The 25,806-nt window shown below is 46.4% G+C and overlaps 1 protein-coding gene across 3 annotated transcripts in view; it reads right to left on the reverse strand.

Annotated features, from left to right (window-relative positions):
- Positions 1 to 25,806, reverse strand: part of LOC138580127 (putative DBH-like monooxygenase protein 2) — a 548,912-nt gene that overhangs the window by 500,970 nt on the left and 22,136 nt on the right. For all 3 annotated transcript variants that reach the window (XM_069650422.1, XM_069650425.1, XM_069650423.1), the window contains exon 3: positions 1,410 to 1,571. In XM_069650422.1, the coding sequence (XP_069506523.1) occupies positions 1,410 to 1,571 (162 nt within the window). The remainder of the gene's footprint in view (positions 1 to 1,409; positions 1,572 to 25,806) is intronic.

Genomic DNA, 25,806 nt, shown 5'->3' on the forward strand with positions numbered 1-25,806 from the left:
CTGATTACACTCCCTACTCTCACCATTAGACCTTACACTTGCCTCACGTTCTATTCGCTGGTTGCTACTAGTCTGCTGAACCAGCTACTCACATAACTGTAATTTGTGTAATTTGTGTCCACCAATCACGTTCCAGTTTCCGAGAGTACCCTCTCCAATCTATTGCGTTGCTTCCCACACCCTCCTTACCCTTGTCACTATGCACCTCCCTAACCTTCACCTCCTCCTCACACTCCAATCTGTACCTCTCGCTTGGAGCCTCTCCTTACCCCCTGCTCTCTTCCACAGCTCCCCCCACTGACTGAACCCTGGTCACTGAACCCTGGCCACTGATTTTTCCCACGCATGTCCCACTCTCACCTGACCTCTACTGTGCAGCATCCCTCAGCCAATGCCGCCCTCTCTCACCGTCTATCGCCCTCTACTGACATCACAATGGGCCTCTGGGAAGCCTGATCTATCTGCAATAAAACGTCTTTCATAACTGAAGACTTCCACTAGCGGCACGCTATCCTCTGTGCAGTGGCCATCACTTAAACTCGGATCTCCATTATGAAACAGCAACCATTGCCGCACTATGCACTGACTTCACTACATTTTCCCACTGTCCCTGAGTCCCAAAAATAGGTGGTGGTATTTAGATCATGCTATCTGCAATACTCTGCCTTCTGACTGTACTCCCTCCTTCGAGTATACAACTGGCTAACTCCTTGCTCCAGCCCCTCTGATCGCCATCCTCATGTATCACCCACCCCGAAGCCCCATTGATTCTTCCCTGATGTAGACCTGCTAATCAAGTCCTTCCCAGTCACTGTCCCTGATCATGATTGGCAACCGTAACAGGAGTGAACTCCATTGATCTTATGCTCCTATCCTCCTCCCTCCACTCCTCTGCCTTCTCTACTGATCTACCTCCCTTTAATCATTCACTCATTGGCGTTGCCATCTTGATACTCACCCTACTCTCACTCATCCCCCTACACATCACTAAGGGGAAGTTCAAAATGTACCCCATGGCTTCATACGTGGACCAAGTCAAGTTCTGCCATTGTGTTGCCACTCCAACTGAGTGTACCAGCTTACTCCAAGTTCAATGACACACATGACGCCTCTTCATGCTGTTGGTATTCTGCTGGCTACTTTACCCCCTCTCACCCTTGCCCTTAACTATGGATAACCCCAGCAATCCAACATCTAAGGAGTCTATGCAGCAATCCTTACACCATTGGTACTAAAGTAACTTCCCACTCTCCATCACACTAGCCTCACATCATCTGAGTGGAATCCTGGGACTTCGTCAAACACCAGTGACAACCGCCCAACACATCTCCGTGTGAAAGTTACTGCATGTGACAGGGGCCACATAAAGCAGTCTAGAGAAAGCAATATACTTCAAATATTCTGCTTACATTGGTCATTTTGAGGTCATAGGTGTAAGATGGATCTGGAGGAGCAGCTGTAGAGGTCAGCGTGGCTGGCAGCAACTGAAGGGATTTCTGGAATCGATTGGATCCGTGATACCCAATGGTGTCGGTCGTACCGTAGGCGGCGATGATGCGCATGGTGTCAGCCTAAAGAGAGGTGGGGCAAAAATTGAAAATGAAAACTTTAAAACTTTTCCATCGCTTTGTTCTCATTTTTATTTCACTTTACACTGAACTTTAAGGAAACACGGATGTGATGGCAAGACCATTGTTTGCAGTAACCTTTGTTTTGCCATCTGCAGCAGAAACAATCTTGAAAAGAGCGGACAGATCACACGCATTTCACCATTCGGCAACTGATGAATTCCTTCTTGTGTTTTTCAGTTCAATAATGTATCTTTGTTCCACTCTTTTGATTTGTTCGGCTTTGTAGTTTGTTTTTAGCTTCAGTTTTACCTTCTGGATAGTTTCAGGTTCATTCACAGTTCAATGTCTCGGTCACTGGGTGGGACTGCACGTTACAGCCCCCAAAGTGTCTGCAACCTGGGGTCTACAGATGTTTTGGACTACATCTCCTGCAGATGTTTTGGACTACAGCTCTTATGATCCTCCACCATTGAATAGTCTGAGGCAGAGAAGAGCTGTAGTCTAAAAACATCTGTAGAACCAAAGGTCGGAGACCAGTGCCAGCCCAGTCAGTTGTGTTTTTATAAGCCATTCCAAAATATATACACATATATATTTAAACTGCAGTTGTGATCCTTACAAAACATGTATAACTACGGAAACCAGTGTTCACAATGTTGATTGTCTCCTAACTAGACCTACCGGAAACCACAGAGGGGCTGAGTTTGCACCAGGACGACATTTCAAAGAAAAGCACAAAGGCTTTTCAAGTCTTTGACGATGAGTTCTGAAGAAGGAGGGAGAGGTTCCACTGACCAGGAAACTCCCGGGCGCAGCTCAGTGCTAAGTGATTTACTTGCAGCATAGAATGTTGCCGGTGTTACGAAAAAAATAAACCCTCCCCCATAATGAAGTCTCCCGTGGGAGACTTTATTCTGAATTAAAGTCTCCCCGGGAGAATTTATTCTGAAATGTGAAATAAATTCTTCCTGGATTAATGAGTGAATGTGTGTGTTAGGGAGAATTCTCAGAAAGTGCTAATTCCTCTCTACCTTAGAGACCCCAAGCTCTTTTGAAGGACTCGCCTAGAGAAGCCCTGCAAGGACGACCTGCAAGGACGACTTCTCCCCTTGAGTTGGTGAGACCAATCAACTCCAAAGTGAACTCGTCTGGACATCCTCTCGAAGATGGCTGTACTTCCATTGCTGCTGCTGGAACCAAAGTGCCTGGGAGAGGAACACCAGATTGGGTGTTTCACTGTTAATTCGGACCCAACCTCCAGGATGATCCTCTGGACTTCCAGGAAGCAGGACAGACCAAGCCTGAGCCTCCTCAACAGAGTGCTGGACCCCAGATGCCAGGAAAGTTTGAAGTGATAGCAGAGAACCGCAGTGGTGCTATTTGCTGAGACATGAGGAGCTGAAACCGCGAAGGGCAGCTGAATTGAAGTTTCTCCTTTGCTGCTGCTAACCGTCCCCAGAAGTCCTCCCTCTTGTCCACACGACTGAGGCCCAGGAACAGCAGGATCTGCAGAGCTGCACAGGAACAGAAGCCAGCTGGATCCATTTCTTCTAACCAAAGGTACTGTAAACTAAGGGGACTTACCTCTTGTTGTGTAGCCTTACTTGTTCTCAGTTGAGACTTATCTTAGTTGCTACTCTAGAGTTGTTTACAGCTTTACTCCTCACAGGCCTAAACAGCTTGTGGCCCTGCATTGATTCCACTTTTTCTATAAAGACTTCTAAAACATTGTGCAAGACTTTTACTTACCTGCAAGAAGTGCTTCAGCTCACCTAGACTCTTGCCCAATTGACATTGGCTGGCCTTGCTGCCTGAATGACTCTTCTTCCCTCTGACTTTGTGTTTTACCTTCCTTCTGGGAAAGGGCTAACTTACTTTGCATTGGGGGTTTCAAAGGTACTTAGCTACTTCAGAATATTTGTGTGATCTCTTGTTTATTCTAATAACCTTTTCTTTGACAGCAATCTCAGTATTGCTCTAAATGTACCAGTGATATATTAATGTCCACAGTGTCCTAGCTATTTAAGTCACCTGAGGGCGTAGGAAGTTTATGAGTGCCATCCCAAATGGGTACTTGCTGATTTAGAGAAACTAAGGGGGTTATTACGAGTCAGGCGGTAGGGGAAACCGGGCACCGGTAAGGAGACCGGTGCCGGTAATCCCCTACCGCCCGATTCCGAGGTCCCCTAACGGGAACCGCAAGGGACATGTGGTCAGACCACACGTCCCTTATGGGTCCCGTTAAGGGACCAGGCCGCTAATTACGGGCCTGCCATTAGCAGGCCCATAAATAGCGCCTTCCCCATTCCCATTGAGCCCTGTGGGGGCTCAAATGGGAATGGGGAATGGTTGGTGCAATGGGGACTTACCGGTCCCGCCAGGGTCGGACTAGACCGGTAAGTCCCAATTTCACCACACCGGACTCGGTCCCGTTATTGGAGGCAGGCATGGCGCAAATTGCGCCATGACTACCTCCAATCTCGTAATGACCCCCTAAGTGTCTGTTTTTTTTAGTGTATTTGTGTGCAACTATTATATTGCCCCTTTTGAAGAAGGCTTATTCAAACTGACTGTTAAATAAATTAATAATTGTTTAATCAAGAAACCTTGTGAGTAAGAGTTTATTTGGATATTTGTCACTGTGAATCTTTGTGTAACCACCCTACTACTCACAATGACCCCTCTTGAGATAAGCCTGGCTGCTCAACCACACTACCAACCTGTCTAGTACAGACGTATACCAAAGGTTGGGTTCCTATTGCCAGGAGGCCAGGGTTGTGTAGTGCACCCTAAGGGTACTGCCCAAAATCTTGCCTAACAGTGTGAGCATTTAATGCCAATTAAAAGACAAAGCCGTCTGTGTGTACTGAATAATGTGACAACACTGCAGGTTGTATCTAGCATACAGAGACGATACCAGCATTGCCTCTGTACAATCGTACATTTTGTTTTCATGAGTTTTTCCTAGCTAACAGTAGTTTTGAGATATCCCCTTGCTACCCTGTGGTCTCCCGGGCTTTTTGTAATTTTCTTTTAAATTAAATTGAGGCTCATGGGCTGTGGCTAGCAGCATGTGACTTTTTGTTTCTGGATTGGCTGTGTTTCTGATAGCTATAGCCGGTAATATAGCTTAGTGGATTAAGCGCTTGCTGCTGAAATGTGTATGTGATCTGCAGGTTGCAGATTCGACTCCTGCCAAAGTCAACTCAGCCTTTCATCTTGCTGAAGTTGATAAATGAGTACCAACAGAGGTTGGGTAATGTATGTATATTTGTTCTATATGAAGCGCTTAAGCGTAAGTGCTATATAATAACACATAATTATCATTTGGATTTGGACGTCTGTATGCATTCACAGTAATTTGGTAATATGGGTTTATACACACTGATATTAACGATACATATGGCGATCCATGCTTGGATAAATGTATATCACTTTACAGTGCTATTGTAACCATATTTTTCGTAGTGTACTTAGAAACAATGCTATGTGATGCCACTTCCTGTTTTGTCAAGGGGTGAAAGGTCGTGTTTCATCGCGTCGCGTGAGGTCACTTTGTGGTGGGGTCAAATGACATAACGTCTTGTGATGTCATCAGAGATCAAGGGTCGTGTGATTTCCGCTACCCCTGGCATTTTGGTGAAATGACGTTCCTGGACGTCTTGCTTCCAAGGCGAGCGCGTTGACCCTGAGTTATCCACCCGAGACTGTAGAGTAGTCAAAGCATTAAAGTGTGAGCCTCCCCTTTCACCTTAAACTGTTCCAGAGTTACAAATGCCACGTTCAGATACAAGTCTTCTAATCTGCGTATCCATTGTCCATAGTCTACCAAAGTGAAATAAAACGGGATATTACGACCGGTGTCTCTTTCAGCGTGAAAGAGGGAGAATGCAGAAAAGGTTCACCCATATCTCGTGGGTATGCAGTAATAAAATCGTGGCAAAAATATCGCCTTTGACCCGGTAAAGGTGTACCCCATTATACCATTTAAGAGGAGCAGTGGTTACAGGGGTGTCCCCCGCTCCCTTTAAATGGTATAATGGGTCTGAGGGTTGGGGGGTGTCCCCCTGCATCCTTTACATGGATTGTGGTGGCAAAACCACAGCCTTTTTGCTGCAATTTCTTTGTGTAAACGGCCATTTTTGCTGCAATTTGAACACATGGAACCATCTCGTGCTGGCATCTGCCATGTGCTATGGACGGTTTGTTCTTCAGTCTTGAGGCATTTAATAGTTCCTCACAGGAGAGAAGTCAAAACAGCAGGCTGTGACAGCTTTTTCTTTTGGGGCACGAGTGGACACCTATGTTCCCGCAGATCGCATTTTCAGCTTGATAAATTAAAAAGCAGAGCCCCAGATCTGACATCGCCAGATCTTTTAGTTCAAGCAGATGGGTGAGAATGTCATGTGTTACTTGTTCACCAATATGAATTTCACCATTTATTTATTGAGACAATCCCAGTATTTCTTAGGGGGAACAAATGCAATTTCAGTATACAGTATACAGAACAACAGGTAAACCTTTTTAAAATGTCGAACTCCAGACAATCGGCAAAAAGACATGCACTTGCATTTGTGCACTTTAATTGAGGTTTAATCCCTTCATATATTTCCCCTGAGAAAATATCTTTTTTTTCCTGTAGATAACGCAATGCCAAGACCTTAGGGCAAATTCTGGCTGCCACCTAACTCCCAAAGTCCCTCCTATTTGTTTTGTTGCTGGTGTCAGTGGCAGCAGCTTCGTCCCAGTTAATTCCCAAGCCAGACAGTTCTCCAAACTATTTTATAACTTTCATTATTTGGGCCTGATCAATTTTGTGATGTTCAATATATACCGGATGCTCATCAGCATACAGGGATACTAAGCTCATAGATGAATATACATGAATACCCCTTTAACAAAGAAACTCCCTCAGGTGGCCTAAATTGGTCTCTATGGCCATTGCAAAGATAAGAAGGGAAAGGGGACATCTCAGTTTAATTCCCCCTTGTTACAAAATGCCTTCTGGCATGGGTGTGAAAGGCCTAGCTTTTTTCATTTTAATTATCTAAAATGATGTGAGTAATTCGGTGTCTGAAAGGGGGTCTGATAATCAGACCCCTTTTTAAGAAAAGCACCATGTCACAACCACAGGACATCCTTATGCCTTTTCTCTAAACATTCCTGATGCCTGCAGCTGCTGCTCATCTAGGGAACAGGGGAGGGTCAAAGGTCACATGTGCATTTCTGACAGCTTATGAGACACTAGGTCCCTGCTGGTCGAGGTAGCATTTTAACTTCTGTACCTCTCATCCCAATTACAATAATTGTCTACCTTAATCTGTCTGGTGGCCGTATAATCTCTAAAAATAAGGAAGGCCTGGTTTTGGTATGGTGATTGCTGAGAGCACACGATCATCATAGCCACAGCGATTCAATATTATTCAATTGAAAACCCTATGATCTTTGTCGGGGAAAATGTGTACTCTTGGCTAGTCTAGTTGTCTCCTTGGAGCCAGTCGGTCATAGGCAGCACTGACATAACAACGCCGGCCTCACACCAGGGTGTTGCACACTAGAGTGCCTTTGAAGTCAGCAGGCATGGGGAAAAAAGTGCATTCATAAATTTATTGGACATTTGTATGGCACCTATACACAAGTGTTTCCAGGTGCCAAGGTAGAGCAGCCAGAGAGGCAAGGTGGGCCTGTGAAAGGGTCACACAATCTTGGTTTTCTCCCTGGACTCTCTTCCTTCTTTTTCCTCCATTTCTTGTAGGACAAGGGACTCTGGGTATTATGTCAGATTGTAAGGGTCATTTAGTACATGAACAGGGTTTGTACTCCTTACTGTAGGCTGGTTTTGGACCAATCCCCTCTGGCATGTTGCCTTTATGAGGAATGGGTCATCCCTTTTTCCCTGGTTCATCTTCGGACAACAGGAAGAAGAGGAATAGAACTAGGGACCTCTGTTGTGAGAACAGTCCGTCCCAGAGTCCTCTGCCATAGAAGACAGATGAAATCCAAGGCAGAGGAAAGCTCTGATCATTACCCATCCCCAGGGAACAGTGAGGGTGAACTACTCTGGACAAATGCCTGCCACTCTACCCGCTGCACTGGAAGCAGGCACTGTACCTGGAGTTGAAGAAATTCCTGCAGGTGCCTCGCAAACTCCTTAGACTGGGAGTACAGCACAAGAAGGAGTCACCTGGCCTTGAGCCCCTGGATTCCGTTCCCCAGCAACCTAAAAGTCAAAGAGGATCTGTAATCCTATCTCACTAGTTCAAACCATTTTGGAGCCACTACGACCAGGTTGAGCACCCTTCAAGTTGACACAGGACCCAGTGTGCTGCTTTTGACACTTCACACAAACTTTCAAACCGCTTGCTGCATTCTGAGCCCCCCAGGCACTGGTTTGACCCATTGTTGCAGACTGTCTCAAGCAACCCGATTTGCATGCTTGGCTTTATGGGGGCAACCAACTTAAGTGCTGAGTCAACATGCTGAAAGCCATCGAAACTCCGTTCTAGGTGAAAAGATCTTTTTAGAAAGACCGCTCCGTGACTGCATGTAGCAGTCTTTCTAAATCGAACTTTCACACCCCTGCCGCACATGAGTGTGCGCAGGGGCTGACAGGCTCTGCGGGACCCGGCGCAGATGCCAAGGAGAATGGGTAAGCATGTGTGTGCGTGTGTTGGTGTGTGTGTTGTGTGTCTGGCTGTGTTGTGGTTGGGGGGTCTTGGGTGGGCAGCGAGGTGGCTGAGAGATTTGAGACAGAGAGGGGGTGGTGGGTGGTGGGGGGCAGGGTTATGCAAGGAACAAAGGTGGTATTGGGGGGTGAAAACCCTTGAATATGAAAAAGATAAAGAAATTCTAAAGCTCTCAGGGTCCTACAGGGTCAGAATGACCCGGTAAGTCCCCATATGCCTACCCAGACCCGGTATACGGTAAGGGAGTAGCCATGCCGCTAATAGCGGCATGGTTACCTCCTACCGTGTAATGAGGCCCAATGCCAAATACCATTCCCCATTCCCATTCGAGCCCCCATAGGGCTCAATGGAAATGGGGAGGGAGCTAATAACAGTGCCGCAATTTGCGGTACCGTTATTAGCTCTGAAGTCCCTTAGCGGGTCCCGTCCTTAACACCTGGTCAGACCAGGCGTTAAGGACGGGACCCGCTGAGGGACCTCGTAGTAGGGCGCTAAGGGATTACCGGCACCTGTGACCTTACCGGTACCGGTAATCCCTTGGCGCCTATCGTGTAAAGAGGCCCATTGTCTCATCATCTCATACTATAACTTTCGGGAGCCTGCACCATCAAACCAACTCAATGCCGACCACTAATGGGGTTGCATCAACTCAAACCGCCACAGCATCATATCGACCACAGCAGAAGTGTGAACTTGCCTGGCTCGAAAGCATCCAGCCTCCTAAAACAGGACACATTCTGGGTCCGTAGTGACTTGCAAGCCCCCTTTCCTAGCGTATTCTTCAAAGATGTGTACCTTTTGGACTATAACATTGGTGCAATTTATAGGCTGAAGACCCCTGCACATTTTCCCATACTATATTCAAGCTCACTAGATTTGGTGGTGCCATGTTCAATGTTTAAGCACCAGCATCTCAGGCAGGCAAATTCACTTGCCAATTTTAAGCAGGGTCTTAAGACTCTTCTCCTAAAGCTTGCTCCTGATTAAGTCATATACTGGTTCAGTTCTCCTCCCCAGCTAACTTTGTCTGTGTTTCATCTGGTTTCTTATATTGTGCCCTTTGAGGCCTGTGGGCGATTTAGCACATTACACAAATTATAAATAACTAAATAAAATAAATATACTGGTCTGCTTTTTCTGTGTTCTCTTTACAAGGGTGAGTTTTTGCTAGTGTTTTTAGTTAGTTGATTGCATTTATAGGGTTTAATTAAAGTGTATATTTTGATAGGACATTGACTGGTCATCTTTTAGTTTGGGGTCTATGGACTACTGCTCTGCTTTTTGGGTTGCTACTGTTATCACTCTACACTCCTCCTGCTCATGGCCCATGTTACCACAAAGGGAGAAGGAGATATACCTTTTGGGCAATGTCTGTTTTATCTTCATGATTGGGACCACTGCTGGCTCTGCAATAGTGTTTGAGCTGAGTTGACGGTTTGCTCACCCCTCAGACCTGTAGTCATTTCCTCACATCCTTCCCTCGGGCAAAGACCTAAGACGGATTCAAGGACAATGCAATGACTCCAGTGTTTCTGTGAGTAATTTCTCCTAGGAGATATAGTATGCAACCCGCCGTACCTGCAAACAAAAACAGGTTCATAGTTGAATACCTTCTCTGCATTAAGGGTACAAATGACTGTGACCAGTTCCAGTTTGATGCTGTGCATCAATAAGAACGACCTGTGGAGAGCCCTGCAACAAACCCACTCTCCTGCTGAACTATCAGAGAAGGCATCAGAGTGGAGACGCTGCTATGCATTCAAATTTAGCTAAAACCTTATAATCCATAGTTGTTATGGAATGAAGTCTATAAGAGGAAGCTTGTTGGCATGTTTGTTAGTTTTAAGCTGTCCGGGTGCAGTATGGAAGAGAGTCAATGTAAAGTGACGTCTCATACAGTTTCAAAAAAAGTGGGGTCATTTCTTCAGCGTATTCTTTCTAAAAGTCTGTTGGGCCATGAATCCCTGAGGACTGTCTCCCGAGAAAGAGATGTATTGAACTGTTTAACCCCTTCTAGTAATACTGGTATGTCCAGAGATTCCAATTGCCCCTGAACAAACCAGCAAAAATTGTCCAACTCACACATCTGCTTAGTTCGTAATTGCCAACATGACCCAATCCAGTCTGTAGGTGCTTATCCAGCCCTGTTTTTTTTTCTCTGCAATATGGGACTTGTAGTCTGAGTTTTATAATGGGAAACGTGGAATTTGAAGTCCCTGAATGCAAAGAAAAAGCCAGGACTGGATATGCAAGGAATGGGTATTGTTGGCAAGTATATTAGTCTCGATCCAGAAATGTTACTTCCTTTTCAGCCTCCTACTGAAATCTGTTCAGCTTTTCTTTAATCTCTTCTTGATTGTGACATTATTCTTAGCCTTCGTGTGTATTTTCAGTTATTATAAACGCAGATCAAATGGGTTTCATGATACCATAAACTTTATAAATTCAGGTGTCACTGATATACTATGTCAAGCGGCTGGTATACGAGCATCTGAAACTGAGCGCACATTGAAGTCAAAATATAGAGTCATGCTGACAGCTATTGCTTGGTGGCAGAGTGAGTCAGAGAGAGAGATTCCTTCATAAAATGCCAATGGCTCTGGCTCCCAGCAGGGAATCCCATTGAGATCTTCAAGAGGACCAGGGAATGTTCGGATAGAGCCCTAATGAGAATGTGACATACCTTAGTACTGGCAGAAATGGGGGGAGTTACCATAGCGTAAGCTATTCAGGAGAAGGCAGTGCGGTCATGCGAGTGATGCATGTATTCTTGACCACTCATATGGACATCTTGCCATGTGTCATGTGCATGTGTCAGGTATTCTACTTATTCAGTCCATTTTTAGGTGGCCCTGGGTAGCGCCTATCTATTGCTACTTGACCTATGGAAAGGGCTTGTAGAGTGAAAGATGACCTTATCAAGTGATTAATTGAGTGTAATACATTCAATTGCATATTCAGAATTCTCTTTGACATGTGCTGCACAATATTTTTTGATGAATAAAAGGTTTTGTTTCAACCAAAATATACAAATTAATAAAAACAAAGGAAACCATTTTCCTTGCCCATAGTATGTCATAAACTCATTTTTATGCAGACTGGATACATTGTCAGAGAGACTATTGAATTGCAATGAGTTTGTATATATTAACTTTCTGGCCGCTATCCTTGAGCTCCCTATCCACAACATCCTGTGAGGCCCAAAATGTTGGGGTTAACTTTAACTCCTCTCTTTCCTTGACTCCTCACATGTTGGACCTTTTGAAGAAGGGCCATTTTGAGCTTCACCTCTTTACAGGAATTCTACATTTCCTTACATTCCCAAAGAAGCGGAATGTTTTGACAGCCCTGGTCTTCTGTATGCTGTGCTACTGCAGTAGCCTCTTTGTTAACCTCCCCCTTTGTTCCAACTGCCCCCTTTGTTCCGTACGGACCCTTTAGTTAATCCGGAATAGGGCTGCAAGAGTTATGCTTGGCCTGAAGGCTAGGGATCGTATCTTGGAAGTCCTAACATTTCTGCACTGGCTTCTGGTGGCTGTAAGGACGAAGTTGAAAACCCTTTGCACCATCCACAAGGCTTTCTGTGGCCACGGACCAAGCTATTTCCAACTTTCTGTCCCTAAATACTCCCGCGCTAGAGCTGTGTGCTTCTTTAACTCCAATTGTTTGCTTGTGAAATGATTCTCCAAACAGAGAGGGGGAGGTAGCTATCTGTTTTGCTGGTGTCTTTCTTTGGAACAGCCCCTTTCAGACTTCCTTAATTTCTGGAAACTTTTCACAACTCTGCTTTTGTCTTCATCTTTCCCTCTCTTGTTTCTCTACTAACTCATCCTACTGCCACTGAGACTGGTGGCCTGGTGTCTCATTAACTTCACAGGTTCGAGGCACTATTCCTTGTTGACACCAGTACCTCCCCCCTTCAGCACTGCCCTTGCAGGCCACTGCCTGGCAGCTGTGCACCCCACCCTTGGGACTCTTCAGCCCCAGCACATAGGTAGTGGCCTCCCACATTGGCACCATTTGGCTCTTCCTTCCTCGGCTCCCATCAGCACTTGCTCATCCCTACACCCCCTTTCATTAATACACTTCGAATGGATTGTGTCCTCCAAAGTATTCCACATCTTTGACATGTAATGTCCACAGCTATGTACTTCGGAAACTTTTTGGCAGAGGGCATCCTGCGTCGATGGCATTGGGTCGATGTCCCTCGAAGGCCTCCATCGAGGGCGACGTCACCGGATGTTATAAATAGGACGCGCGGCGGCCGTAGCCTCAGTTCCTTTTTTTCCGCAAACGTGTTTCCTTCGGAGACTCGGCGCGCCTCGTATATTCCTTGTGAATATGTCTTCTTCTTCGACCCCTCCGACTGCGCGGTCTGGCTTCAAGACTTGCCAGGACTGCAAGTCGGAAATGTCGATTACTGACCCGCATCGCATTTGTTTGTGGTGCTTGGGTGAGAGTTACGACACTGACGACTGTTCCAAATGCCAGTCGCTGACTGCTAAGGGCTTGCAGGAGCGTAAGGGAAAGCTTCAGGTAGGTAGGGGTTCAAACCCTGTAAGTTCCATTCATCCAAGTCCAAGGGCATGTCCACTGACAATTTGAGCGGTGACTCTCCCCGTCGGAGGGAGTCCCGGGGTTCTCGGTCCCGGAGTGGTTCCTGCCATTCGTCCTCCTCTTCTCTGCATTCTAGGAAGCGCTGTCACTGGTCGTCTTCCCCATCCTCCTCGGAGGATGGAGCAGCGAGGAAAGTGGCTTGCCTGACAAAGTCCTCGACTCCAGAGGAATGGTCTGCCTTTAAGGAGTAGATGTTAGCGATTTTTCAATCGCAAGGCACAGTTCCATCCGCGCCTTCTGATGAAGCTGGCATGGGAGGGTCTGGTACTGTGGCTCGCACACCTTTGCGATCGGGTCCTCAATGGGACGTTCATCGGGAACCTTCGGGGTCCCATTTGGACAAGGCTCAGGATAGTCTCAAGAGACATGCTTCCAGGTCTCGGTCCTCGTCTCTAGCGAGACCGCAGAAGCCTGGTAAGTGCTCGAGGTCGGCGTCGACTCCATCAGCACTGTGTCCGGCGGATACCGACGTAGAAGCCCTCAGCACCGTCAGTGCCTTTATCGACGTCGACGCCAAAGCCATCAGCGATCTCAACGCCGAAACCTTTCACGCCATCAACACCGTTGGGGCCTTTTGGCCGAAATTTACCATCGGAGATCCCTATTACCATGGATCCTCCTAGGAAGGCTACTTCCAAGTCTGTGAGGCCTGTTCTGGACTTCAGGCCCTCGGCTGTTCCGAGAAAGGACTTTTACCTCCCTCTGGATGACATTTATGAGGAGGAGGGGTCAGACGTTGATCTGGATACTGTTGAGCCTGATGGGGCTCATGTCTTTTCAGGGGATAGCCAATTGGATGAGTTGAGGCAAACTCTTCATGATGCTAGTGGCCTGGACACTTCTCCGTAAGTGGATTTTGGCAGGCCTGAGCCTGGTGCTCATGCAGAGTCATCCTAAAGTATCTGGGCTGGTCCAGTCCTCTGGAAGCTTTTGTGCAAGATGATCTTAAGGACATTTTAGATCAGGGTCCGTCCGCTGACCCGGTGTTACCTTTTCATCTGACCTTACAGAAAAGGGTGGCGGCTGCTTGGCAGTCACCGGAATCTCTTCCGACTGTTAACCAGTCGTTAACCAAGAATTACAGCCTTTCCGGTAGCGACCCCAGCTACTTATTTACTCACCCCTCTCCCGAGAGTTTGGTGGTTCAGGTGGCTATGGCCACCTCGAGGCAGGCGGCGTACTCTACCATTCCTCAGGATAGGGACAACAAACGCTTCGAAGGTTGGGCATGCAAGGTGTTTCCTGCAGGGAGTATGCGGCTTAAATCGGCCACCTCCATTTGTGTCTTGGCAAGATTTTCACACACTCTGTGGAACTGAGTTTCTCTTGCAGCTGGGCATATTCCCGAGTAGGAAGAAAGGGATGGGTTCCTTGCTCTCGTGCAAGATGGCAAGGAAGCCATTTGTGAATCCCTTCAGTCGGGGTTGGAAACGGCAGACAGTGTTAGCCGGTCCATGGTTTCGAAACCATGCGCAGATTTGCGTGGTTGTGGAAGTCGGGTTTTGCTCTGGATGTGCATGCCCATCTTTTGAACATGCCCTTTGATGGCACGCATTTATTTGGCAGCAAGGCTGACGAGAGCCTTGAGAGGTTGCAGACCTCAAAAGCTGCAGCTAAATCTTTAAGCGCAGCTGTGCGTCAACTTCCGCCTTTTCGTCCTAGGAGAAAGCAGTGGAGAGGAGGCTCTTTTCATTACTATTCCTTTGGTAGGACGAGAGGGGCCGCCAGTCAAAGGGGTCAGTTAAAAAGTACCTGTGGTGGATAGGGAAGAGGTTCACCGGTCGGGGGCATACTGTCTCAGTATCTCAAAGAATGGCGAGCCATTACTTCGGATGCGTGGGTTCTGGACACAAAAGCCCATGGCTACTGCCTTCCCTTTCTAAAGCGGCCTCACGACAATCCACCAGGGAATCTCTCTTTGAAGCTTCCGGATCCACTCCTTGTGCAGGACATCTTGACCCTGCTAGAGAAAGGTGCTATAGAACTGGTGCCTATAACAGAGAGGAACAAGGGATGGTATTCCCCTTATTTTTTTATCCAAAAGAAAGACGGGGGATTGAGACCCATCCTGGATTTGCGTTTGTTGAACAAAACTCTCAGGAAGGACAAGTTCAAGATGGTCACTCTTTCTCAAGTTCTCCAGGCCCTTCAACTTCAGGATTGGTTGGTGTCTCTAGACCTTCAGGATGCTTTCTTTCATGTGCCGATTCATCCAAAGCACAGGTATTACCTGAGGTTTTCCACTGGCGACTCGCACTTTCAGTTTTGGGTCCTGCCATTCGGATTGACCTCCGCCCTGAAGGTCTTCACCAAGCTGATGGTGGTGGTATTGGCATCGTACCTCAGGTGAGGAGGGGAAACATGTCTACCCTACCTGGACGACTGGCTGATCCATGCGCGTTCTCCCGAACAAGTGTTGGATCATCTCGGTCTCACCTGCCGCTCCCTCCACAAGCTGGGCTTCTCCCTCAATTTCAAGAAGTCGCATCTGACATCTTCCCAACAGAACATCGGAGCTGTGTTGGACACGTCCTTGGGTAAGTGCTCGTCTCCCCAGGTAAGGGCTCATCACATTTTGCAGATGGTGGACAAGTTTAAACATGCCCAGAGTCTCCCAACTTTTGAATTCTTAAGGTTGCTCGGCCTCATGGCATCCTGCATTTTTCTGGTGCCAGAGGCCCGGCTGAGAATGAGATCCCTGCAATGGGTCCTCAGGATGCAGTGGTCGCAGTTCTCGGGCACAATGTCGGATCCTGTTCAGATTCCACTCTCTGTCTCCCAGGATCTTCTGTGGTGGGCCCACGAAGGGAACCTGATGAAGGGGGAGCCGTTTTGGCAACCATGGCCGGAGGTGACTGTAGTGACGGATGCTTCCCTCACAGAATGGGGCGCTCATGCCGACGACTTGACCGCCAGCGGTCGTTGGTCTCCGTCTGATTCCAAACTCCACATCCACCTGTTAGAGCTGAGGGCCATCAGGCTAGCACTGAAGGCTTTTTTGCCATCTGTGCGGGGGAAGAGTGTCCTGATCATGACGGACAACACGGTGGCTATGCATTACCTCAACAAAAAAGGGGGTTTAGGGTCACTCCTGTTGTGCAGAGAGGCAATGCAGCTCTGGTTCTGGGCAATGCAGCAAGGCATTTCGCTCACGGCGGTTCATCTTGCCGGAGATAAAAATGCAGCGGCGGACGTTCTGAGCAGGCAGAGCACAATCTCTAACGAGTGGGAGTTGGCTCAGGAAGTCCTTTTGGAGATCTTCGCCCTTTGGGGAACCCCACAAGTAGATCTCTTTGCCACCAGTGCCAACTGGAAGTACAAGATATTTTGCTCAAGGGAATTTCCTCTGAGAGGAGCCTTAGGAGACGCATTCGTAGTGGAATGGTCATTCCCACTGCTGTATGCGTTTCTTCCAGTCCCCGTCATTCCTCAAGTGTTACGTGGCTATGGAGGTTTGGATCCGACATGATCCTCATTGCTCCGAATTAGGCCAGGAGAGCGTGGTTCCCAGACCTTCTCGACATGTCCATCTGCCCTCCACTCCATCTTCCCTACTGAGAGGATCTGCTCTCGCGAGGGGAGTCAGGTTCTCCATCCAGAGGTCAGGACTCTTTTTTTTATTTATTTATTTATTTTTACATTTATAAAGCACTCACACAGCCCGCAGGCATCGAGGCGCTGTTACAGGAATTGTTAGTTTTTCTTAGTTGTGTAATTGTGTTTTTTCTTTGTCTTAGTTACGTATTTATAACGCGGTTAAACACTCAGAGGTTTCTAAGCGCGGACCCGGGGATCGAACCTGTTGTTGCTTTGTGTCGTTTTGCTTCCAAGACGCGCACGCTGCCGCTGTGCTATCACTCTCAACCTTCACGCTTGGTATCTGGAAGGTTGAGGTATAATGATTGGGGCCTCCCCTGATGTGATGGAGGTGTTGCTTTCGGCTAGAAGGCCAGCAACAAAATCCCTGTACTGTCGCCCTTGGCATAAGTTTTGCGACTGGTGCAGAGGTAAAAATGTGGATCCGTTAACTGGCGGCGCTGTCTGTATTTAAGCGCTCGTCTGAAGAATGTTCTTACTTTAAGATTCCTTTGATTTCTCAATTTCTTAAAGGACTGACTAATGTGTTCCGCCGTCCCCTTTCCAGGTGGCGGTTTGCAATTTGAATTTGGTTTTGAAATTTCTAATGGGTGCTCCATTTGAACCTTTTACACTCTTGTCCTTTGAGATTATTACCGTTCAAGACAGTGTTCTTGATTGCGGTTACTTCCGCTCGCAGAGTGAGTGAATTGCAGGCCCTTTCATCTAAGCTGCCCTTTACTGTGTTGCACAAGGACAGGGCTGTACTGAGGGTACATTGTTCCTTTCTACCTAATGTAGTGTCTGAATTTCATTGGACCCAGAAAGTGGTTCTTCCTTCTTTCTATCCTCCTCCTCATCCTGGTAAGGAAGAGGAGCGGCTCCATAGATTGGACCCCAGGAGAGCTCTGAGCTTTTAAATTTCTAGGATTTCCAGGGTCAGAGTGGACGATCAACTCTTGAGGGATATACTGGACACCGATTGGGTCAGGTTGTGACAAAGCAGACCTTGTACAGGTGGATTATTCTCACCATTTCTGAATGTTACTGTTTGGCGGGCAAGGACCTTCCCGAAGGGTTGCAAGCTCAATCCACTAGGGGTGTGGCTACTTCCACTGCCTTACAGCGGGGAGTTCCTATAAGGAACATTTGTGATGCAGGCACATGGGCTTCTATCCACACCTTTGTGAAACATTACTCCCTGGATACGCTCCATGGTCAAGATATGGCTCATTCCACTAGGGGCGTGGCTACTTCCACTGCCTTACAGCGGGGAGTTCCTATAAGGAACATTTGCGATGCAGGCACATGGGCTTCTATCCACACCTTTGTGAAACATTACTCCCTGGATACGCTCCATGGTCAAGATATGGCCTTTGGGAAGGTGGTGCTTTATTCTGCATCTGATTGGGTATTCTAAATTATTTTCCCTCCTCCATTTACTGGTACTGCTTTGGGAGTCTGTCAAAGATGTGGAATACGTTGAAGGACACAATCCATTCGAAGAACAAGTTACTTACCAAACTGGAAACCTTCTTTTGATTGGATGTTCCTCCAACGTATACCACATCGCCCTCCCAGCCTGCCCCTCTGGAGAACTTCATCTGCTGTTGCAGCTTACGTTTCTGCAAGGCTATGTGCAGTCAAGCAGACATTGGATATGTGCAGGTCACACGTTATGGGGAAAAAACATAAACTGAGGCTACGGGCGCTGTGCGTTCTATTTATAACATCCGGTGACGCCGCCCTCGACGGAGGCCTTTGGGGGACATCGACCCAACACCATAAACGCAGGACGCCATCTGCCGAAAAAGTTTCCGAAGTACACAGATTTGGACATTACATATCAAAGATGTGGAATACGTTGGAGGAACATCAAATCCAAAGAACGTTACAAGTTTGGTAAGTAACTTGTTCTTCTCTTACTGGACAATATATATATGCATTTATAGCAGTACGGTGTAAAATGTGTGTGTATAAGTAAAAGAAATGCAGATGGAAAATAGTTGGAGAACATTGTTAAGTCGCAGTTGGTGTGTGGAAGTTTAATATGTTGATAGGGTTACATGTAGAGTTTTTGGAAGTGATTGCTGAATGTATATGTGACTTTTCAAAAGCAGGAAATGAGGGAGTGTTGCAAACGTGAAAGTGAAAAGGGTAAATGTGCTATCCGGGTGTTTTAATGATGTCTGGTCTGGAAATGGGACTGCAGAAACCGTGAATAGTTAGGTAGGACCATTTATTATGGTCGTGGTTGTAAAGTGTTTGGGACAAAAAATTGTTTCTGTCCTTTTTATGTTTCTCTACTATACAATTGTCCATTATTTCCATTAGCATAGTGCAAAATGGAAATGTTGGAGAATCTTATTGAGTCTAACTACTTTATTCAAAAATGTAACATAGATGGAATCCATTCGATTTATTTGTTTTAGTTCCATTTTCTTAACTGTGAAAGGTGGCTCCAAAAGGAATTTTCTTTTTGTGGTGCTTTTTTTGATTTTTGTTTCTTTTTCTTTTTGCAGGAGAGGCCAGGAAGTAAGGTGGGGGAGGGAAATAAGGGAAGGGATACCGACTACGGATAAAGAGGTAAATGGACAGGGGAAGATGTTGGTGTGCATTCATTTTAAGGTAGGGGCAGTGTTTCTCATGCTCCTTCATTACAGCCTCAAAATCACTTCAAACCTGCTACCCCCTGCAGAGTGGGGCGCTGCAGTATATACAGAGTACTGCTGTCTTCGAAAGATATGGATCAACAGCCTCTTTTATGGCTTGCAAGGAAGCTGGTGATATCTTCTGCTCCACATGAGTAGCCTGTGTGGTGGTAGTATCGGTTGAGTAAGATGAGGTAGAGGAAGACATCCTACTACTTCCTGAAGCATACCAGTGGTTGGATTTGGTGTGCTGGCGCATGGAGGTGGTCCCGTAGGAGTACTGCCCAGGTTGTCCATGACTGAGTACAAAGATGCACTCAGTGCATTTCACCTTGGTAGCCAGAGCCTTCGGTACCCTCCCAACGGTGGTAAAGAACCACCACACCCATGATTCTGTGTGGGTGTGGAGGTAGGGATTTCCCTTTTCTCATCTTCCTGGTCCACTTGATTCTTCTCTGCATCATTGCTCTTTTTCCACTGTCCAGGCCTTCCAGCTGGTGGTGATGGCTCCTAGATTGAAGGGATGGCCATGGATGATGACATTGTTTACGTCAAATAGTAGTTGTGATAATACTCTTCCAAGCATGTGCTGTCTCCTGTATTGCAGATGGAAAATCAGTAAGAATAAGTGTAGGAGCTGTGCAAGGGTAAACCTTCAGCTTAAAACTTCCTAGATCAGCTGTAAATGCAGTTTTTAACTGTTTGAGAAGCACAGACACGTCATCATGTCGCGCATAGGCGTGGCCATATGACTATCTGGAAAGTCTGCGACGACGTGAGACATTCACAAACAAAAAACAGTTAGAAAGTTGATAGAAGTGTTAAGAATGTTGCTTGAAGGTGGGGAATGGCACAGTTGTCACTTGAAACTTCTTAGATTGGCTGAAAATGCTGCTATATTAGGGGTGAGTATGATATTAGGAAGTTGTAGCAAATTAGGGTGCACTGGTAAAAACCTATGAAATTCAGTGAACAAAAACATTGTTAAAGGGACGTTATGGTTAATAAAAACCTATGAAATTCAGTGACAACTTTGTTAAAGGGACGTTATGGAACCCCTCTCATCATTTTGGAATTGTTCTAAGTGTAACAATGAAATTCAAGGTGGGGCAAGGATGATTCATGGGGGTGCCACTGCCGATCTTGGAAAATTGAATATTCAATCCCTCCAAGCTACTTGATGCTATTTGGAAAAAACAGGTTTTGAACTGGTCAATTGCAGAATCCACCAAGCCCACCATGGAGCATAGCCTCTGAATGATGATATTGTGGTGACGGTTGTCAAATGCAGAACCAGGATGGAAGGTATCATGCTATTGGTCTGCATGTCACAGCTGTGCTTATGCACATCAGACAAGCTGGTCTCAGTGCCCTGGTCTAGTCTGAAACCTGGATGTCGTCACCTAAACAATTCAGGGACTCAGTTTGAGTCTAGAGTGACAACTAGCTTGGTCTTCTGGGTGTGTCCCTGGCTTCTTCAAGAGTGCGTTGCTCCGGGATCTTTTAAAGCTCTCCAGGAACACTCCAGATTCAACGCAGCCCTCCACCTCGGTAGTAAAGATCTTTAAATGTAGAGCATAGATTTGCTAGGCAAGAACTGATTTTCCACCTTGAGAGATGGCCTTTCTGAGCCAGTTTCAACTCATCTCATCAAAAGTGACCTTATGAAAATCAAATTGTTTGAGTGTCCAACAGATGGCACTTAGGGTCAAGGCATAAACTGCAGGTGTGGTTGTTAGCTAATAATTTGCCTGGTGATTATACATTTTATTTTTGGTGCAGGGTCACATTTCTGGGGGTCCTCCTGACTCAATTTATGGGTCTGCAAAACTGTTTGCTGGGTTCCTTGGTTTTTCAACTGTTCTTTTATAGCCAGTGAGACTTCAAGAGAAGTCTCACTGTCACTGCAAACGTGTTTCTGAATTGCTGCTCTTAATATCCCATATGGCTAAAAGGGCAGGAGGGCTTTCTAAGCACCCCATTCTGCTAAGTCACATGATGATTCTATCGAGTGCAAGTGAGTTGTGGAATAGGCTGGTGACAGATGTCAGTTAGTCTTGACTTCATCATAAGTGTAGTCATTTTAACACCATTAGTTCCCAAACGAATCAACTTGGAAGCCACTGGGGTACTCATTTATTTTTAAATGCTGCTCCTGTCGGTCTTGTTTAGGGACATCTATCTGCCTGTCTGTATCACGAGCCAGGCCTAGAAGGGTTGTTTTCCTGAGGTGGGCTCACCATGGGCCCACCTTCTCACCCATTTCTGTGGTTTAAACTGGTATAGACTGATGTAAGGTACCCACATGTCCAAATGTACAACCTGAGTGGGTCAGCCAGTGTTCTTGGTGGTTCTTAGACCCATTCTGACTGGATGGCTGCAAATATCTTTCTGTGCTGAAGGACTCCCTTTGGGCAGCCCCCGGGGGAATGTGGGAGAACCTATGCATTCCACAAAGAGTTATGATCTGAATTGCTGGAGCACAGCTGCTGAGGAAGGGCTGCTGATGTTGAGTACATTGTTTACTTAGATTGACTGGGCCTTGGCTTCTTGCTTGGCTGCGGTAATATTACCCTAAACTTTTCCTTATCCTCTCTCTCAGGCCTTCTTTCTGGTAGGACACCTTATGTGTGCATCCTGAAGATCGAGTTAAAGGCCTGATTGCAGCAAGGGCATTTAACAAGGGTTTTGGGCCCTTAATGACTGGTATGGCCCAAAGGGGGGTTCTGAAAAGCTATTCTAACCTACATCACTCTTGGTATTGTATAGTGTATAAAGGTTACTGCATAATCTGCCTGGGTGGTTCCAGACAGTTGGCTGCAGGTAGGCTCTGTGCTACTGGTTGCTTTGGAATGTGGCTATGCAAACCGACCTGAGGGTTATGCCAGTTAGTACAGCACACAGATTGTCCAACAAGAATTCTCTTTGAACATTCATTAATTGAGCTTTACAGACCTAGCCCGATGGCCATACTGGACTTTGTGGGCCCTGAAGATCGAGGCCAGAGCATAGGGAAGGCATTTATCAAGGTATACAGCCCATAACTCCTAGTGCGGCATGATGGCAAAATCTATATAGCTTTTATAACTAATGCGCAAGGGCCCGTAACGTGGGAGTGATCGCTATATTCCAAGGCTTCAAGCGGCTTGGAGGGTGCCTGCAGCCAATTGACTGCAACCACCCGGGTAGATTTTTGTACTATCAACCTTTAAATAAAGAATACATTTTTCACTGCCTCGGATGGCCATTTAAAAACTCAAAGAAGAACCCTGAGAGTCACTAAAACTTTTGTTTTTACTAAAGATTAAGTGATGCATAAAAAAAAGAGGAAACCTTATTGAGAACCTTCTGGAAGGATGCTCCTACAGGATGCCGCTTTATCTCTGTCTCTGACAGCAAGAAGAGAGGCAGAAACCACAATGGAAATTGGCACCTGGCTCTTCACACTGTTGCAGAATGGATGAAAGGCATTGTTGTCAACTGACTTTTTCTGGGGACAAAGTCACCTGGCAACCATTAAGAAATCCGGTTCAACCCTAGCCTGGCCGATCATATGTGCATATGTGTGGGACATGCACCCGTACCCAGAATCCCAAGAAATCGAACAGAATAGGCTGTCCATCGTGCAATATACTATGTGTAGTGCCTTGTAAAATCAAAAAGCACATCTTTGCAAAGAAGGGCTAGTAAAATGTGTGTGTTTTTAATTGGTGTGCATAATCTTTTAGTGAATGTTTATTCTGTCATTCTTAACCCTTTTTTGTAGGAACCCTCTCGTTCATCTTGGAGTAGATCGTGTCTAGCATTTTAGGACAAAGTTGCATCCATCCTAAGGTTAGTCGATATCACATCAGCGTGTCTGCCTGACATGTGGGTGCAGCAGCCTGACTTCTGGTCCCTCTGCAGCTACTCATTGATTGGCTGGGGCAGGTCTGTTAGGCAGAATCACATGCAGTAACCTTTGGGAACACTACACATAATTAAGACTACAAGTGTAAGTACAATTTCACCTTTGGTACAAACCTGTACAACACAGTAAAGTGGTAGCGATGACTGAGCAGCCAGACTTATCTCAAGAGCAAAGTGAGCAGTACAAGAGGTTACACAAAGGACGAGCAATCACAATGATTCAAATAAACACTTAGTCAAGGTGTCTTGGTAAAAGAATATACATTTATTTACACAGTCATTTGGAAAACATTCCACTAGCAAAATGGCAATTCAGTTACTTTAAAAAGGGGTAAAAAGACAAGGTTATAAGAATCAACATCACAAATACATTCATAGGTAGGGCAAAGTGTTTCAGTTCACTACAACCAGCAATTCAATTCAATAGGCCAGGGCCAAAGTCAATGGTTCAGAGTCTTGTATAGGATAGCACAGTTCTGGTGGTAAACGGTTAAGTCTTTGCCACGGATCTTAGAAGAATTTGGTCAGACGAAACGTTAGATGTTGGTTAAGGGAAGGACAAGCCTTCAAAGTTGGGAAAGTTTCACAAACTTTCACCGCGGCCGAATGGAGTTCTGTACCGCACTTGCATAGTATCTTGTAAGTGAAGAAAAGCTATAGCTGAGGCAGTTGTTCCTGCCAGTTCCTGCCTATCTCGCTGTTCCTGAGCTTCAGTCGTGGGGACAAGAAGGGGGACGTCGGGAGGTTCCTGCACTGCCCAGGGAAGAGGCCACAAGTTTGGCAAAATATCAGTTTAAGGTGTGGGTGCCTTAAAGAACACAAACTGGTATCCTTCCCACTGGCTATCCGGTTTTCAACAGCACTCTGAAAAACATTCGACCAGTATACGGACGGTGTCCAGGTGTCTTGCGAATTGGTTGTTCCCACCAAACTCAAGGGAAGAAGTTAACCTTGAAGGGCTTCTCTGTCGATGGAGTTTCAGGCATTTTGGACCTGCAGCAGGGCTTCACCAGTTGACCAGGAGTTACAGCAGTCGTCTTCCTTCAGCTCGTCTTCGGTTCTTTCGTTCCAGTGGTTGACTCTGTTTTACAAGTCACAGAGGCCTGCTTTTAAACAGTTTTCCCCCATTCATTCCAGCCTGGCTGTCAGTCACACAGAAGGGTGGCTGTCCTTGCCGGAATCACGCCAGAGTGCATTCAGGTCTCCTAGGAGACTAAACCAGGGTGTTTCGGGCACCTCCCTCACATCCTGTCCGCCCCAGACACATAGGCGCCAGAGGAGGGCTTCAGCACTGAAGCCCACCAAAGGTCAACGAACAAAGGGACCAAACCTTGTTTGGCGCGCAGAGACAAACACAAGAACGACCTTTCCAAAAAGAAATGACGAAAACAGTTGACCGGAGTCTGTTTTTACAGATAGGTCTTGGGCGCCATATTGGAAAACATGGCTGACCCGATTTTCAGCTACTGGTGTTCGCGGTCAGGAAAAATCATGGCAGTTTGTTTAAAACCACTGCCACCAGCCATTTCAAGTGGGAAAGGGTAACATTTGAATGTTACATGAGTGTTTAGACTTAGGGGAAGCTAGGCAACCCCTCTAGCACGTTATATTAAGATAGTGTGTGCTGGGTCTGTAAATTTAACTTTACATGCTCTGGGAGAGAGTAGTCAGTCCCAGAGAAGGTATTTAAACCTTGGGAAGTCTGAATGACACCCCTGTGCCACTGCACTGAAGGTTCTGTGTGAAACACAGAAAAGGATGATGCTTATGGAGTTGTTTTAAAATTCCATAACCAAAGAACACAAAAGTAAAACACACATCAAAATACATGGAGGAGTGGGAAAAAAGGCTCACACTCTCCCCAGCTAAAAAATCAAATCCTAGCAATCCAGCAAAGTTGCTGGGGATCTCAAAAGGTATGGGAAATTACGCACATTCTTGAGAATTCTCCCTAACAAGGAAAGAAAGTCAGGTGGCTGGAACTGTAAATCAGGCAGACTCACTCCGGTTAGTGCTGTCTGCACACCAGGGGCATGTCTGTTTTATTTGTTTGTCCCTCCCAAGCCACTCATTGAATGGCTGGGGCAGGACTGGAACACTTCCTGGTGGTGCTGTGAAGTAGCTGCACATTTACAAAAGGTAAGTGAACCCTGATAGCTCCTTTTCTTGCTCCCCAGTCCCAGATTGCCCTTTTTTACCCACAGTCCCATTTAGCTCCTTTTGTTGGCCCTCAACCCCTCCAGCTGCCCCCAGGTCCCTGTTTCCCCCTTTTTTTTACCACAATCCTGGGTTTGTCCTTTTGATGAGCCCAATCCCATTTAGTCCCTTCTGTTGACCCTCAACCCCTTTAGCTGCCCCAGCCTTGTGTTGCCCCTTCTTTGACCCCGAGCCCTTTGTTGCTCCTTTTCTCACCCCAGTCCCGTTTTGCCCTTTTATACCCCAATCTCATCTAGTCCCTTTTGTTGATCTTCAACTCCTTTAGCTGTTCAGTCCTGCGTTGCCTCTTTTTTTACCCGATTCCCGTTTTGCCCTCGGTCCCATTTAGTCCCTTTTGTTGCCCCAGCCAAGCTTTGCCCCTTTTTAGACACACAGTCTCATCTTGTCCTTTATTTTCACCCAGTCTATTTAGTCCCTTTTGTCACACCTCCAACCATTTAGTCCCATTTTGCCCCTTTGACCCCCAGTCTCAATTGGCCCTTTTTGTTTCTCCTCAACCCCTTTTATCTGACTCCAGTCCCATCTGCCCCTTTTTTGTCCCCAGTCCCGTTTAGCCTGTTTTGCTCCCTTTAGCCCCTT

This window comes from Ambystoma mexicanum, chromosome 3p, assembly GCF_040938575.1.
Source record: "Ambystoma mexicanum isolate Mex_15411 chromosome 3p, UKY_AmexF1_1, whole genome shotgun sequence".
NCBI lineage: Eukaryota > Metazoa > Chordata > Amphibia > Caudata > Ambystomatidae > Ambystoma > Ambystoma mexicanum.